This window comes from Mauremys mutica, chromosome 4, assembly GCF_020497125.1.
Source record: "Mauremys mutica isolate MM-2020 ecotype Southern chromosome 4, ASM2049712v1, whole genome shotgun sequence".
Taxonomy (NCBI): Eukaryota; Metazoa; Chordata; order Testudines; family Geoemydidae; genus Mauremys; species Mauremys mutica.
Genome location: NC_059075.1, coordinates 47,248,657 through 47,260,550, shown reverse-complemented (window position 1 = coordinate 47,260,550; position 11,894 = coordinate 47,248,657). Strand labels below are relative to the sequence as shown.

The window sequence follows — 11,894 nt, the reverse complement described above, 5'->3', positions numbered from 1 at the left end:
AGTCATAGTATATGAAGAAAATTATGAATTAATTGGCATCACAGAGAGTTAGTGGGACAACTGCCATGACTGGAATACCAGCACTGAGAGAGAGAGAGAGCTTGTTCCAAAAGGATAGGGATAGGAAAAAAGGGAGGTATTTGAGCTGTATGTCAAGAATGTATACACTTGCTCTGAGGTCCAAGGGGAAATGAGCAACAAACCTACTGAGAATCTCTGGGTGAGGATAGCAAGGGGAAAGAACAGTAGCAATGTTTCGGTGTGGCTCTACTATACACCACCAAATCAGAAAGAGAAAGTGGTTGAGTCATTCTACAAGCAGATAACAAGATTAGCTAACACACATGACCTAGTATTAATGGAGGGGGGTTAACTTCCCTGTTATCTGTTGGAAGACTATTGTAGCAAAACATAATGTGTCCTGCAAATTCTTAGCATGTGTAGGGGACAACTTTCTGATTCAGAAAGTTGAGGAAACAACTTGGAGGGGGGTCACCTATTTTGGATATGGTTTTGACCAACAGGAGTGAATTAGTAGCAAATGTGAAGGTGGTCAGGAACTCGGGGGAAAGTGATCATGAGCTCATGGAATTCAACATCCTATGGAAAGGAGAACATGGGAACATCAAAGCAAGGACACTGGACTTTAAAAAGGCAGATTTCAACCAACTCAGAGAAATAGTACACAAGGTCCAGAGGTGAAAGTAAGCCGGTCCGGTCCAGCGTACTGGCAAGAGCCAGTACACCATGCTGGACTGCACCGGCTTCCACGGCGGGGACTGAAGGGGCTCTGGGCTGCCCGCAGCTGCGGGCAGCCCAGAGCCCTTTGAATCCCAGCCGTGGCTCTGGCGGCCAGGCTGGGGCTGGGATTTAAAGGGCTCAGAGCTCCCCGTGGCTGCGGGCAGCCCAGAGCCCTTTGAATCCCGGCAGCGGCTGGGATTTAAAGGGCTCAGAGCTCCCCACGGCTGCGGCTAGCCCAGAGCCCTTTGAATCCCCGTCGGCTCTGGCGGCCCGGCTGGGGCCAGGATTTAAAGGGCTGGGGGCTCCCCTCAGCAGCAGGAGCTCTGGGCCCTTTAAATTCCTGCCCCAGCCCCACAAAGCTCAGGGTTCCCCCCAGCAGCCGGAGTCCTGGGGGCTCCCAGCCACCTCTTCAGCTGGGAGCCCCTGGTTGATTTAAAGGCCCTGAGTCTCCCAGCCACAGCTGGTGCCTCAGGGCCTTTAAATCTGGAGGCCACGCCTCTTCCGGATGAGGCCACGCTCCCTCAGGACTCTGGCAGTACCAGTAAATCCTGTAAATCACTTTCATCCCTGATAAGGTCCCATAGAAAGACCAATTAGGAAGAAAAGGAACCAAAGGGGGCTGGCAGTTCTTAAAAGATGTACTAAGAGAGGCTCAAGCAACACAGAGGAAAGATAAGACAAGCCACAGGAGGCCAATGTGGCTGCACAAGGAGCTTTTTAGCTATCTAAAAACCAAAAGGGATACATACAGGAAATGGAAGGAGGAAGTATACATGGGAATAGTGAGAGTGTGTAGGGACAAATCAGGAAAGCCAAGGCAAAGAATGAGTTACAGCTGGAAAAAATGTTAGAGACAACAAAAAGAAGTCATGAGTGAACCCCTCCTTTGGGAAGGCCTGGCCAGCAGCCCTGCCCCTTCTGCCTGAGGCCCCACCCACCAGACCCTCATGGGCCCCCACACAGCTAGAGTAGCTCCGAGACACCCCCACACATAGCTGGAGGAGCTCTGGCCAACGGGCCCCCCCTGCCCCGCCCAGCACCAGGGCAGGCCCAGCGCCCCCTCATGCCAAACTCTGCCCCACCCCAACCTGGCACAAGCGCTGCCCTGGTCTGCCAATGAGCCTAAGCTCCAGGCCACTAGATGCAGCTCACCCCCCACCAGCTTCAGGGCAGATGAAGTATGGGGTCTCCCAGTGGAACATGGGCGGGGCCATGGCCTGGGTCAGGGGAGGCTTAGCTGTGCTTCAGCTAGCATGCTAAAAAAATAGCAGTGTAGCCAGGGTTGCACAGGTTGCAGGTCAGGCTAGCCACCAGCGTATAAACCCACCCAGACCCTCCGCATACGTACTAGGGCAGCTAGTCTGAGCCACTATCCACACTATCATGCCTACACTGATTTTTTTAGTGCACTAGATCAAACACAGTTAGCATGGGTACATCTATGCAAGCTGGGAATCACACCTCAACTCAAATGTAGCTGCAGCCTCAGGCTAAGGGAATTGTACAAGTCCATTAAATGGTTCTTAAATTGTACAGTATGGTATTCTTTCTGGTGAGTTGGCTAGCTGTATGTGTGCCAGGATCTGGAACCTCCTGAATCTTATACTGCCAGACCACCACTGTATGTGCACATTGAGGCACTGCTCAAAGAGGGTAGAGGGAAAGAGGCATGGGCAACATTTCTCCACCCCACCCCTTAAATAGTGTTAGATGGAATCTTGTAGATGACCTCACCAGGAGCACTTCTGTCCACCGAAGAGGGGCAGTGTGGGGGGCTGAGAGCTGGGGCTCTCAGCTCCACCCAGGCTTCTTGCCTCCTCACCAGGAGCAGGGGGCCAGTTGCCCGGGCTTCCTGTCTTCCTGAACATGGAGCCAGGGGGGAGCAGTCTGGCTGGAAGTGAGGATCTTGGCTCTAGCTCCCGTTTTCTTGTCAAGTCCATGGCTCCCGCATGCCTGTTTTACCCCCATTATACAGATGGGGAAACTGATCCATAGGAATGATGGCAAGAAAGTTATTAAACCTAGATAACAGTAGGTAAAATCCTGGGTCCACCAAAGCAAATAGCAAAACTCCCACTGACTTCAGTGGACCCAAGATTACACCCTCAGTCTTCACAATGAACCAATCTAAACAAGATACATTGTCAGTGTGCCTCAGGGAAATAAGAGTACTTTAAAGCATGCGTCTCTCCAAGGAGTTGCACCTTAATGAAAAAGTTACCCATAGCTTTCACCATTCTAGGATACACAACATCTTTAAAGAAGTTAATAGTCCTGCCATTTTTGGAACATTGTTAATGTACATTAATTCTAGCTACCCACGTGATTTGGTAGTTATTGGTGCCTTGGTAAACTTATTTCTATGTTCAGTGGTCCCACACCTTTGATAGTGGGGACATTCAGCCCATACTTCTGAGATTAAATCAGTTTTCCTTTGCTGAATCCATTCTGAATTCTGTGGTCTTCTCTTTCAGTGAACTACCAATTTTATATTGTAGAATATTTCTGGCATGTGATAACACTCAAGCCAACAGAAGATCCATGAAAAAAAAATTGTCTAGCTGAAAATCTCACCATCACAATTTTTCAACGTTATGTAAGACATTTAACATACCGAATTTTGTTATGCGTCAGCTTTCTCCTTATAACCATGTTTAAAATAGCTTCCTCCAACTCTAACAATTTTAAATTGCCTTTTAAATCTGGGTTTCACAGAAAAGCTGAGCAGTTATACAGTATACAAGATTTGATTGCTGAACTGACAACGGCTGTAAAATGACCACAGCAAAGTGGGAAAACGCTAAACTTGATCTTCTTAGGTAATTAGTGTATTATTTAAAACTTACCGAATGTTAGCCACCTACTGGTTTCCTTTGTAAAATTGAACAAACTCCTTATTAAATCATCACCTTTGACTATCTTTCCTCCAGATTAGCGTTGTGAAATGCATGTCATACAGCACTTGCTTTTAGGACTATGAACTTTAGTTATATTACAATAGAACCACCTTTTTCATTCTTTAACATCTTAAATTCTGACAAGATGATTCAGGGCTTTTATAACACTCTTACTTTAAGAAAATACAAGAACACACAAATCCGCAAATGTGTGCTAATTAGTATTGCTAGACTCCAGTCCTCTGCAACTCCATTTATACTGTAAGTGTTGACATGGTTGCATTTTCCCCACCATTAAAATAAATTGCTTTGAGAAAACTTGTGCATCATCAAAACCCATTTACAAATGCTTTCCCACTTAAGGCCATTTTTACATGCACAGTATTCTGCAGCATTTCAGTCACAGAATAAAAGAGTTCCCAAACACAGCTCATACAATCTTAAAGTAATTGCTAATTGGCAATGAGAAATGCCTCTCACTTTTTTGCTGTATCCAGGTTCTCCCCCCCCCCCACCCTTCGCCCTCTAGTCTTTGTTTATGTGGCCAGTTTTTTAACTGAATGAAGACAGTTCTGCACCAGTTGTCTCTGTATCCCCATATCAGTAATACTAATGCATTAGCCTATCGTGCAACCAGACAATATATCCCAAAAGAAATTTTTTCTCAGATGCCAAAGCTTTCATTTGTTAGCTTTTGGGATAGTGAAAATTATTAACCTGCTGCCTTCTGAGGCACTAATCTAGCCTCACTTTGGAGACCAGAGGTGACAGCCTTATGTAATATCTGCAAGTCAGATAAAAGTTAAGCCAACTAAAGATTACAAAAATAGTTTTTATAGAACAAGTTATACTCAGTTAAACTGAAAATAAAATGCATACACTATTTTATTTTAAATATGGAAAAAGCATCTTATCGTTCCTCACTGTAATGCATATTTAAGGGAATTAAACCTTATTGTCATGTTGCATATTGTCTAACAGCTGTGCATTAGACATAATGCATTATGAACTACCTGTGCCATTACTTCCCTAACTTCCATTAGCATCAACAGCAGCTGCATATCTTAGGATATAATTTGGCCAACAGTACCTTTTACTGGGACAAGAAGTCAGATTCTTTGGTTAACATCATTCCCTTGCCTCATCACCTGTGTCAGTTTTGAGCAGAATGCATAAAACATATTAACATCTAAAAATAAAAGGAAAAGAGTTTTGCATCAATTCTGCTTTTAGCTTTTATTTTTAAAAACAAAAAATATATCCTCCACCTTAGAAAGTCAGGTTGTTGCCATCTTACATTTCAGAATACAAACCTGAAAAAAAGTTAAGAACAAAGACAGGACTTCAGCCAAGTATTCAGCTTCTTGTTGTTATATTCACTTAAGTCCACTTAGAATCCTATGTTTTGGTCATTTGTAACAAGAATATGTTCAAATGCGTTTGAAACACTAACTGCAATAAAGCAGTTTAAAACTAGACAATTACACTGCTGACAATGAGTACAGGAAAAAAACTCCTCTCCATCTGCACAGAAACATAATCCTTGGAAGACAAGCATTATGTACAAGTACAGTTTAGTTAGAAGTTAGAACATTAAATTAGCACAAAATCTTGAGGGCCTAGATGCAGTTCATGAAAGAATATAAGCCCATTAGTACTTTTGCTCCAACTTTGGAAAGACTGCCATCTGTAGTCTTATCCCAAAGATGATGAATGAAGTGTTAACTCTGTCTCATCCACCCCCTTCCTCCATCAGCTGGAATACAGAAGACTTAAAGCCAAATATAGTTATGCACAAATATTTTGTTGGACGAAGTCTGGACAGCAGACAGTACACCTGAGTTGATGTTTACAAACTACTTTTCACAAAGTTAAGAAAATACTGGTATCAAAGTACAAACAATGTTAAAATAGGCAAAACTACTATACAAGGGCATCTTGTAAAATTAAAGTGAATGAACACAACACACGAGGCATGTTGTGTCCCTGTTCTACACATCTGGTTTCCTAGTCTTCAGAGTCATAGTTGAGTGTTTCTTGTTCTGACATCTGTAGAAGTCTCGTTAAAACTAGCCAGTTGGATCTTCTTTGCAGGATGAATCTTGAATCACTATTACTTCTTGAATATACTTTCTTCATCACTGCACAATTTCAAAGTAGTGTAATATCGCCATGATGTGCTGAGGCATGAACACATAGCCAGTGTACAGTGCCATTCCAACAATAGAAACCAGCATAGAATCTGAGCAATAGTTAAGGAAAGCTGCAGTTTGGAATTCTATTAAAAATCACAAAACAAGAATGTTTTAATACTAACCTTCAAAACTATTATAAAACTTGTATAATTCTAAATTGTATATGCTCAACTGTATTCGTGTATAACAGCTGTAGGAAGAAATCCACTGTAAATGTGAAAACTAGAAGACTGGTAATAATGACTAACTATATTATGAGAATGCCTTCCAGAATCTCTATTTTATTGCCACATATTTTGGACATAAAAACAAAGTCTTTTTTTATTTTTTGGGGGGTGGGTGCAGGGGGGGAAATGAGGAGAAACACATTAATGGGAAATAACCAGATTCCCTAAAAGCCAAAAACTTCTGCAGGTTCTGAGTTTTACCCTGTCAGCAAGAGCAATATATTTATGCTAATTCACAGATAGCTTTAAAAAGATCTTGTGTAGCACTCTCTCTCTCTACACACACACATATACACACACACACACTCTCTCACACACACACACACACTCTTGAAGAAACTAATCTTTCTATGCTGATCTCAAGGATTCTCTTGGAACAGGGTGGCCCAAATAAACTAAATCTTAATTTGTGCGTACACATTACTGGAGGGAGAATGGTCATTGGTATAAAACAGGGAGTCAGGAGACCTAGGTTCCATTCCCAGCTGCCTGTAGGCTTTGGGCAGGTCACAACTCCAAGAGGAGACATTAAAGAAAGAGCAAGCTGGGCTTGTAAAGAGCAGCTCTCATGGGAACTCTAATGACACATGTCTCTCCTGCCCCAAGACCTGAAATACGCATTGCTACAAAAACCACCACTAACCCATTTTGGAGTGTTGAATCTTGTTCTCCCCTCTCTCCCCCTGAACCACCAAAAAACAAAATCAAACCAAAGTGCAGTCTTGAAAGATGACTTTAATAGACTCTTTGGAACATTGTAACTGAAAAATGAAGAGTCTGTTCAATTAGTGTCCTTTATTTCTGTGTTCAAATATATTGACTTATTTATTAACAAACCTTGCAATACAAATTATGAGCATTATTGATCCTTTAGGGAAAAAATGGGTTGTGAGGCTCAATTTATTTTCCAAAAGCACTTCAATAGAAGGAACTATGCTATTAGTATTAATTTCCTTAGACAGCTGATCAATCTTATAAGTAGAACCAATCTAGATGTTTCACTCAAATCATAATACCTCAAAGCATAGCCTTTGTTTTAATTCAAGCTGTGTTTGTAAACCGTTCATTAACATTTTATTGGAAGTGGCTGCAGCTCTCTGAAAACTTTTTTGTAGTATCTAGCAATCCACAACCATTCTCAGGCAATAGTTTCACTAGCTTATTTCAAATAGGATCAGCAATCACTTAGAAAATTCACATAAGACACATTACCTGTATTTGCTAATATTATCGCTAGTCCTATGTCTAGTTCCAGGAAACCCAAGCCCAGCCTTCAGAAATGCAATGGGATTGTAGTCACTGGAGATTAGGTTGACTCAAACCTGAACGTTTCTGGACACACGCACAAATAAATTTAAATTTTTTTTTTTTACAAACCCTTTTCTAATCAGACTACCTGCAGTTTCCTCAAATCATAACTTTAAAATTAAGTTTAATAAACCTAATACAAAGACAGCACTATAAACAGAGCATTAGGTATTAAAGGGCCTGTCAGAAGTATCCAGTTACCACCGCTTCAACAGCAGCTGCAGGTGCTCATCAGCACCTCTAAACTGTGTATATTTAACAACAAAGGCTATATGGCATACCTGTTAGAGAACAAGCCTAGAAGTTGTACTCATTCACTAGAGTATTTTTAATCATGGCAAGTCATGAAATATTGCAATTTAAAAGCACTGAGGGAGGGTCACCTCAAATCTCTAAACTTTGACATGAGTGCTTAGTCACAACCTTGGGATTCCAAGCTATCAGACAATGTAGATCTACTTAGACTGTAAGCTCATTGGGCCATCTTTTGTTCTGTTTGTACAGCACCTAGCACAATAGTGTCCCGCCCGTGACAGGGGCTCCTAGGTACTACCAAAATACAAATAAATAATCTACCTTATGATAATGGCCCATCATTGCCAGTACTAGTGGCAAGTGCTCCAGCCATGCTTTCTGTAGCAATCCTCTCTAAAGTTGAGCTATTTTCATCCACAAGTAGAGCCAAGTGGGAATTAGTTGCTCAACTGTTTTCAGCAGCAGGTCCTAGTATTGACAAACTAGATCCTAGAATCAGATTTGAACTTATATTGAGAAAAAATGGCCATATGGTGATCAGGATGTTACTGTCACTGAAACAAGCACACTTCTGTCTATTACCCTCCAACACCCCCCAAATTATACCCAAGACTATAACAGCCAAAAAGTTTAGATTTTCAGTTAGATTTTATGTATTTTACAGAACTTCGTATGTAGTCAGTTTCACTGTTTCCCCTTTAGAGTTAGTTTCCTCTGTGTTATGCTTATAAGAAGCACATGGGATTTTTTTTTAAAGGGGATAAGGCAATACACTGCGTTTATTGAGAGTACAATTTAAGCACTGAAATTAACATATGCTTTTATTTACACACACACACACGGTTTCAGCTGGATTTGATAGTTACCAGTTTTTAAGGGTTGCGCCGTCAGATCCAGTGGCCAGCTGAAACTGCACAGGAGGGAGGTGGGCCTTTGCTGAATGCGTTTGAAGTTCCGATGTTGATGTAGAACAGGGGTCGGCAACCTTTCAAACGTGGTGTGCCGAGTCTTCATTTATTCACTCTAATTTACGGTTTGACGTGCCAGTAATACATTTTAACGTTTTTAGAAGGTCTTTCTATAAGTCTATAATATATAACTAAACTATTGTTATATGTAAAGTAAGGTTTTTAAAACGTTTAAGAAGCATCATTTAAAATTAAATTAAAATGCAGAGCCCCCTGAACTGGTGGCCAGGACCAGGGCAGTGTGAGTGCCACTGAAAATCAGTTCGCGTGCCGCCTTCGGCATGCATGCCATAGGTTGCCTACCCCGATGTAGAACGAACCCAAAGACTCCAATGGGAACTTGTAACTATAAAAGAAGGGTGTATTCCATGGGAGTTTGGATTTTTAAAATTGTACTCCATTTTGCTAGCCTTAAATTAGTAAAAAAAAAATTCTAAATTTATTCTTTGCTAATTGTGTTAATAATTGTTCTTAAAAATAAGTTTTATGGCTTTAATTGCCTTATTTACTGTTTGGTATGTAAGTAAAAATGTATGATAATTAACTAAAAAACAGCTGGGCCAAATGGTCAAAAAAAAACAAAAAGTCAAAAGGCATCAACTTTATTATCAAAATCACCAAATGGCAAATTAACAACCCTAAAGCAAAGGCATATACCCAAACAACAAAATAAAAAGTAAAGCCAAAAAAAAAAAACAGCTACAAATAACTCCCAGTAATAACCCAAATAATGCTAATTAAAATCAACCTTAAATACCTTGTAATTAACAGCTCCGGTGTAACACAGCAAGTCCCAGAGACTGGTATGGGAACTTATTACTATAAAAGAAGGGTGTATTGCCATGGGACTTTAGGTTCATTCTCCATCAACATCAGAGCTTCAAACATGTTCGACAAAAGCTCAGCTCCCGTTCCCCCTTGTGTGAAGTTTCAGCTGGCCACTGGAACTGACCAAGCAACACTAAGGACTGGTAACCAAGATCCAACTACAAAACACAGCTATCAAGTCCATCCCATGTTCATTCATTTCTGTTTTATATGCTCTCCATTTCGGAGCTTTACATAGAAAAAAAAATGCACCTGTAACTTGGGCAAACAACAGTCCCTACTTTTACTAAAGCAGATATTTTCTTTACAACTGACCACCACCCCTGTTCATTACCAGTTAGATTAGTTTATCTCCTCACCTCTCTCAGTACTCCTTGGAGGTACTTTTAAAGGTCATCCATCAGAGAGTGGCTGCAAATAACGTTTTAACAAAGGATCAAGTAACCATCACATTCAGAATAGACTGAAGGGACATTGTATTATCCTCTAGAAAAAGCGGCTGAAAAAACCACAATAATCTAGAATCTTGATACAGATCTCTACAACTGAACCTTCATGTTAGAAGGCTGTTATAGTGAAATACATAAAACAAGCAAATTCACCAACTACAGGTTCAGTAAATACCAATTAGAAAAAGACATAGGGAGACAAAGCAAAATGGAAACCTAGAGCTGCATGACCATGGAACATACATAAATTACTCATAATATAAAATACACATTTTCCTTTCCAATGTGCAAAGTATGAAGGCATGCATTAAAGGTATTTCTGACTAATGGAAACAATTCTTCAAGTTAACAGAGAAAAAAAAATCGCATAATTCTAGGGAAGGAAAGTGAAAGGAGAAATTGCATCAAGGCACAGCAACCTGTCTCAGAAATTAACTACATTTCTGAATGGCCAGAAGGGATACTTGATACCTTATTGTTCTGAAAGATAATCTGTGTTGCTCTCTCTTAAACACTGGCAATACTTGTTATAGTTTGTTGTAACAATTCAGATTGCGAATCTGAACGTGATTTAACAAGCAAGGAGTGAGTGGATTAACAGATTCCTCACACATGGGTGAAAGGGTTCCTTCTTTGTTCAAATAAACGTAACCTGTAGGACTAGGAAATAGTGCCACATTATATACGTTGCAACACTGACCCGCACCAAGGCCAATGTAGCTATAGACTGCTACTATATATCAGCGTTATTTATCTAACTAGTTAGATAGCCAGTTAGAACTGAACCTTGGGTTTTTAAACCACCAGCATAGCTACACTGGGATGGCTAACAACCCTCAATGTAAACAAGGGCTAAGCACCTCCCAAGCATCAATTAAATGCATAGACCATATGCCTGCCAGGGAAGTGTTATTGGACCCATTTTACAGATAGGAAGGGGAACATTAAGCACCCATGATCAGAGAACTGCTCAAAGACAGTCTCAAAATCTGGAAAGGCCAAGAACCGAACCCACATCTCCAAGGTCCCAGTCTGGTGCCTTAATCACAAGAGCATCCTGCAGAAGAGGGACTGAAGGGATAGCAGGGCAGCTTGCTCAGGACAAAGGTCAGACCTCCCCTCCGAAGGCACCTCTCACAGCTCAGCTGAGCCTGAACCACACACCCCCCACAGTCCACACCACAGGGTGGGCAGAGACGCACTGGAGGGCGTTAGAAGAGCTTGGGGAGCAGAGCAGCACACTGGGGTCCAGCCCCCTCCCTCACACCCAAAGCGGGGCAACAGGCCCTGGACAATCCACCGCTGCCCCGCATCCTACCTCCCACTTCTCCACGCTCGGCCATGAACTCCAGCCCTCCCCCTTCCAGTCCAGCCACGTGCTCCAGCCCCTCCCCAGCTCCCAACCTCCCTCTTCCCCAAGGCTGCCTGCGGCCTCCCCCGCACCGGCCCCGCCCTCCGCCCTCCGGCGCGCGCTGCCGGCCGCGGCTTAATTCACACACCCCGGCCTCGCGGCGGCGGCGGCGGTGGCCGCGACCTCTGCCCCCGCCCCCGCCGCGGGAGGATACTGAAGACCGTCCGCTCCCAGGGCTCCAGCATGTAGAGCGCGGTGACCAGCAGGTACTGGTAATAGAGCCACGACACCCGCCCCCAGGCCGAGCCCAGCGCCATCGCCGGACCTGTCTGCGTGCGGCTGCGCGGCCCCCGCAAACTGACTGAGCCGGGCCTGACCGCGCGGGGAACGCCCTCCACCGCGCCCCGCCCGCGGGCTGCTCTGTTGGTAGGGAGCATGCGCTTGAGGACTGAGCATGCTCAGTAACACCTGCCGACGCCGCTGCCCGGACTTTGCCCTCTCTTGTGGTGACCACGTGCGATCTGCTGGTGACGGGGTTGCGGGGCCGGAGGGGGAAGAGGGGCGGGGCTGACAGTTACCCAAGTGGGCTGAGCCATCTGCCGTGGTTGCTAAAGGGTAGTGGTGTTGGAGTCGGAGGTGCTCCCCACTCCCGCGTCTCACCACCTGCTTTCCAGG

The 11,894-nt window shown here is 43.2% G+C and overlaps 1 protein-coding gene across 1 annotated transcript; it reads right to left on the bottom strand.

Moving 5' to 3' along the window:
- Positions 1-4,855: 4,855 nt before the first annotated feature.
- On the bottom strand, positions 4,856-11,634 carry SPTSSA (serine palmitoyltransferase small subunit A). Its single transcript, XM_045014261.1, has 2 exons — positions 11,434-11,634; positions 4,856-5,880 (listed from the first exon to the last, which is right to left on the bottom strand). The coding sequence occupies exons 1-2, from the start codon at positions 11,534-11,536 to the stop codon at positions 5,777-5,779; spliced, it is 207 nt and encodes a 68-aa protein (XP_044870196.1). The 5' UTR covers positions 11,537-11,634; the 3' UTR covers positions 4,856-5,776.
- Between the last annotated feature and the right edge of the window lie 260 nt (positions 11,635-11,894).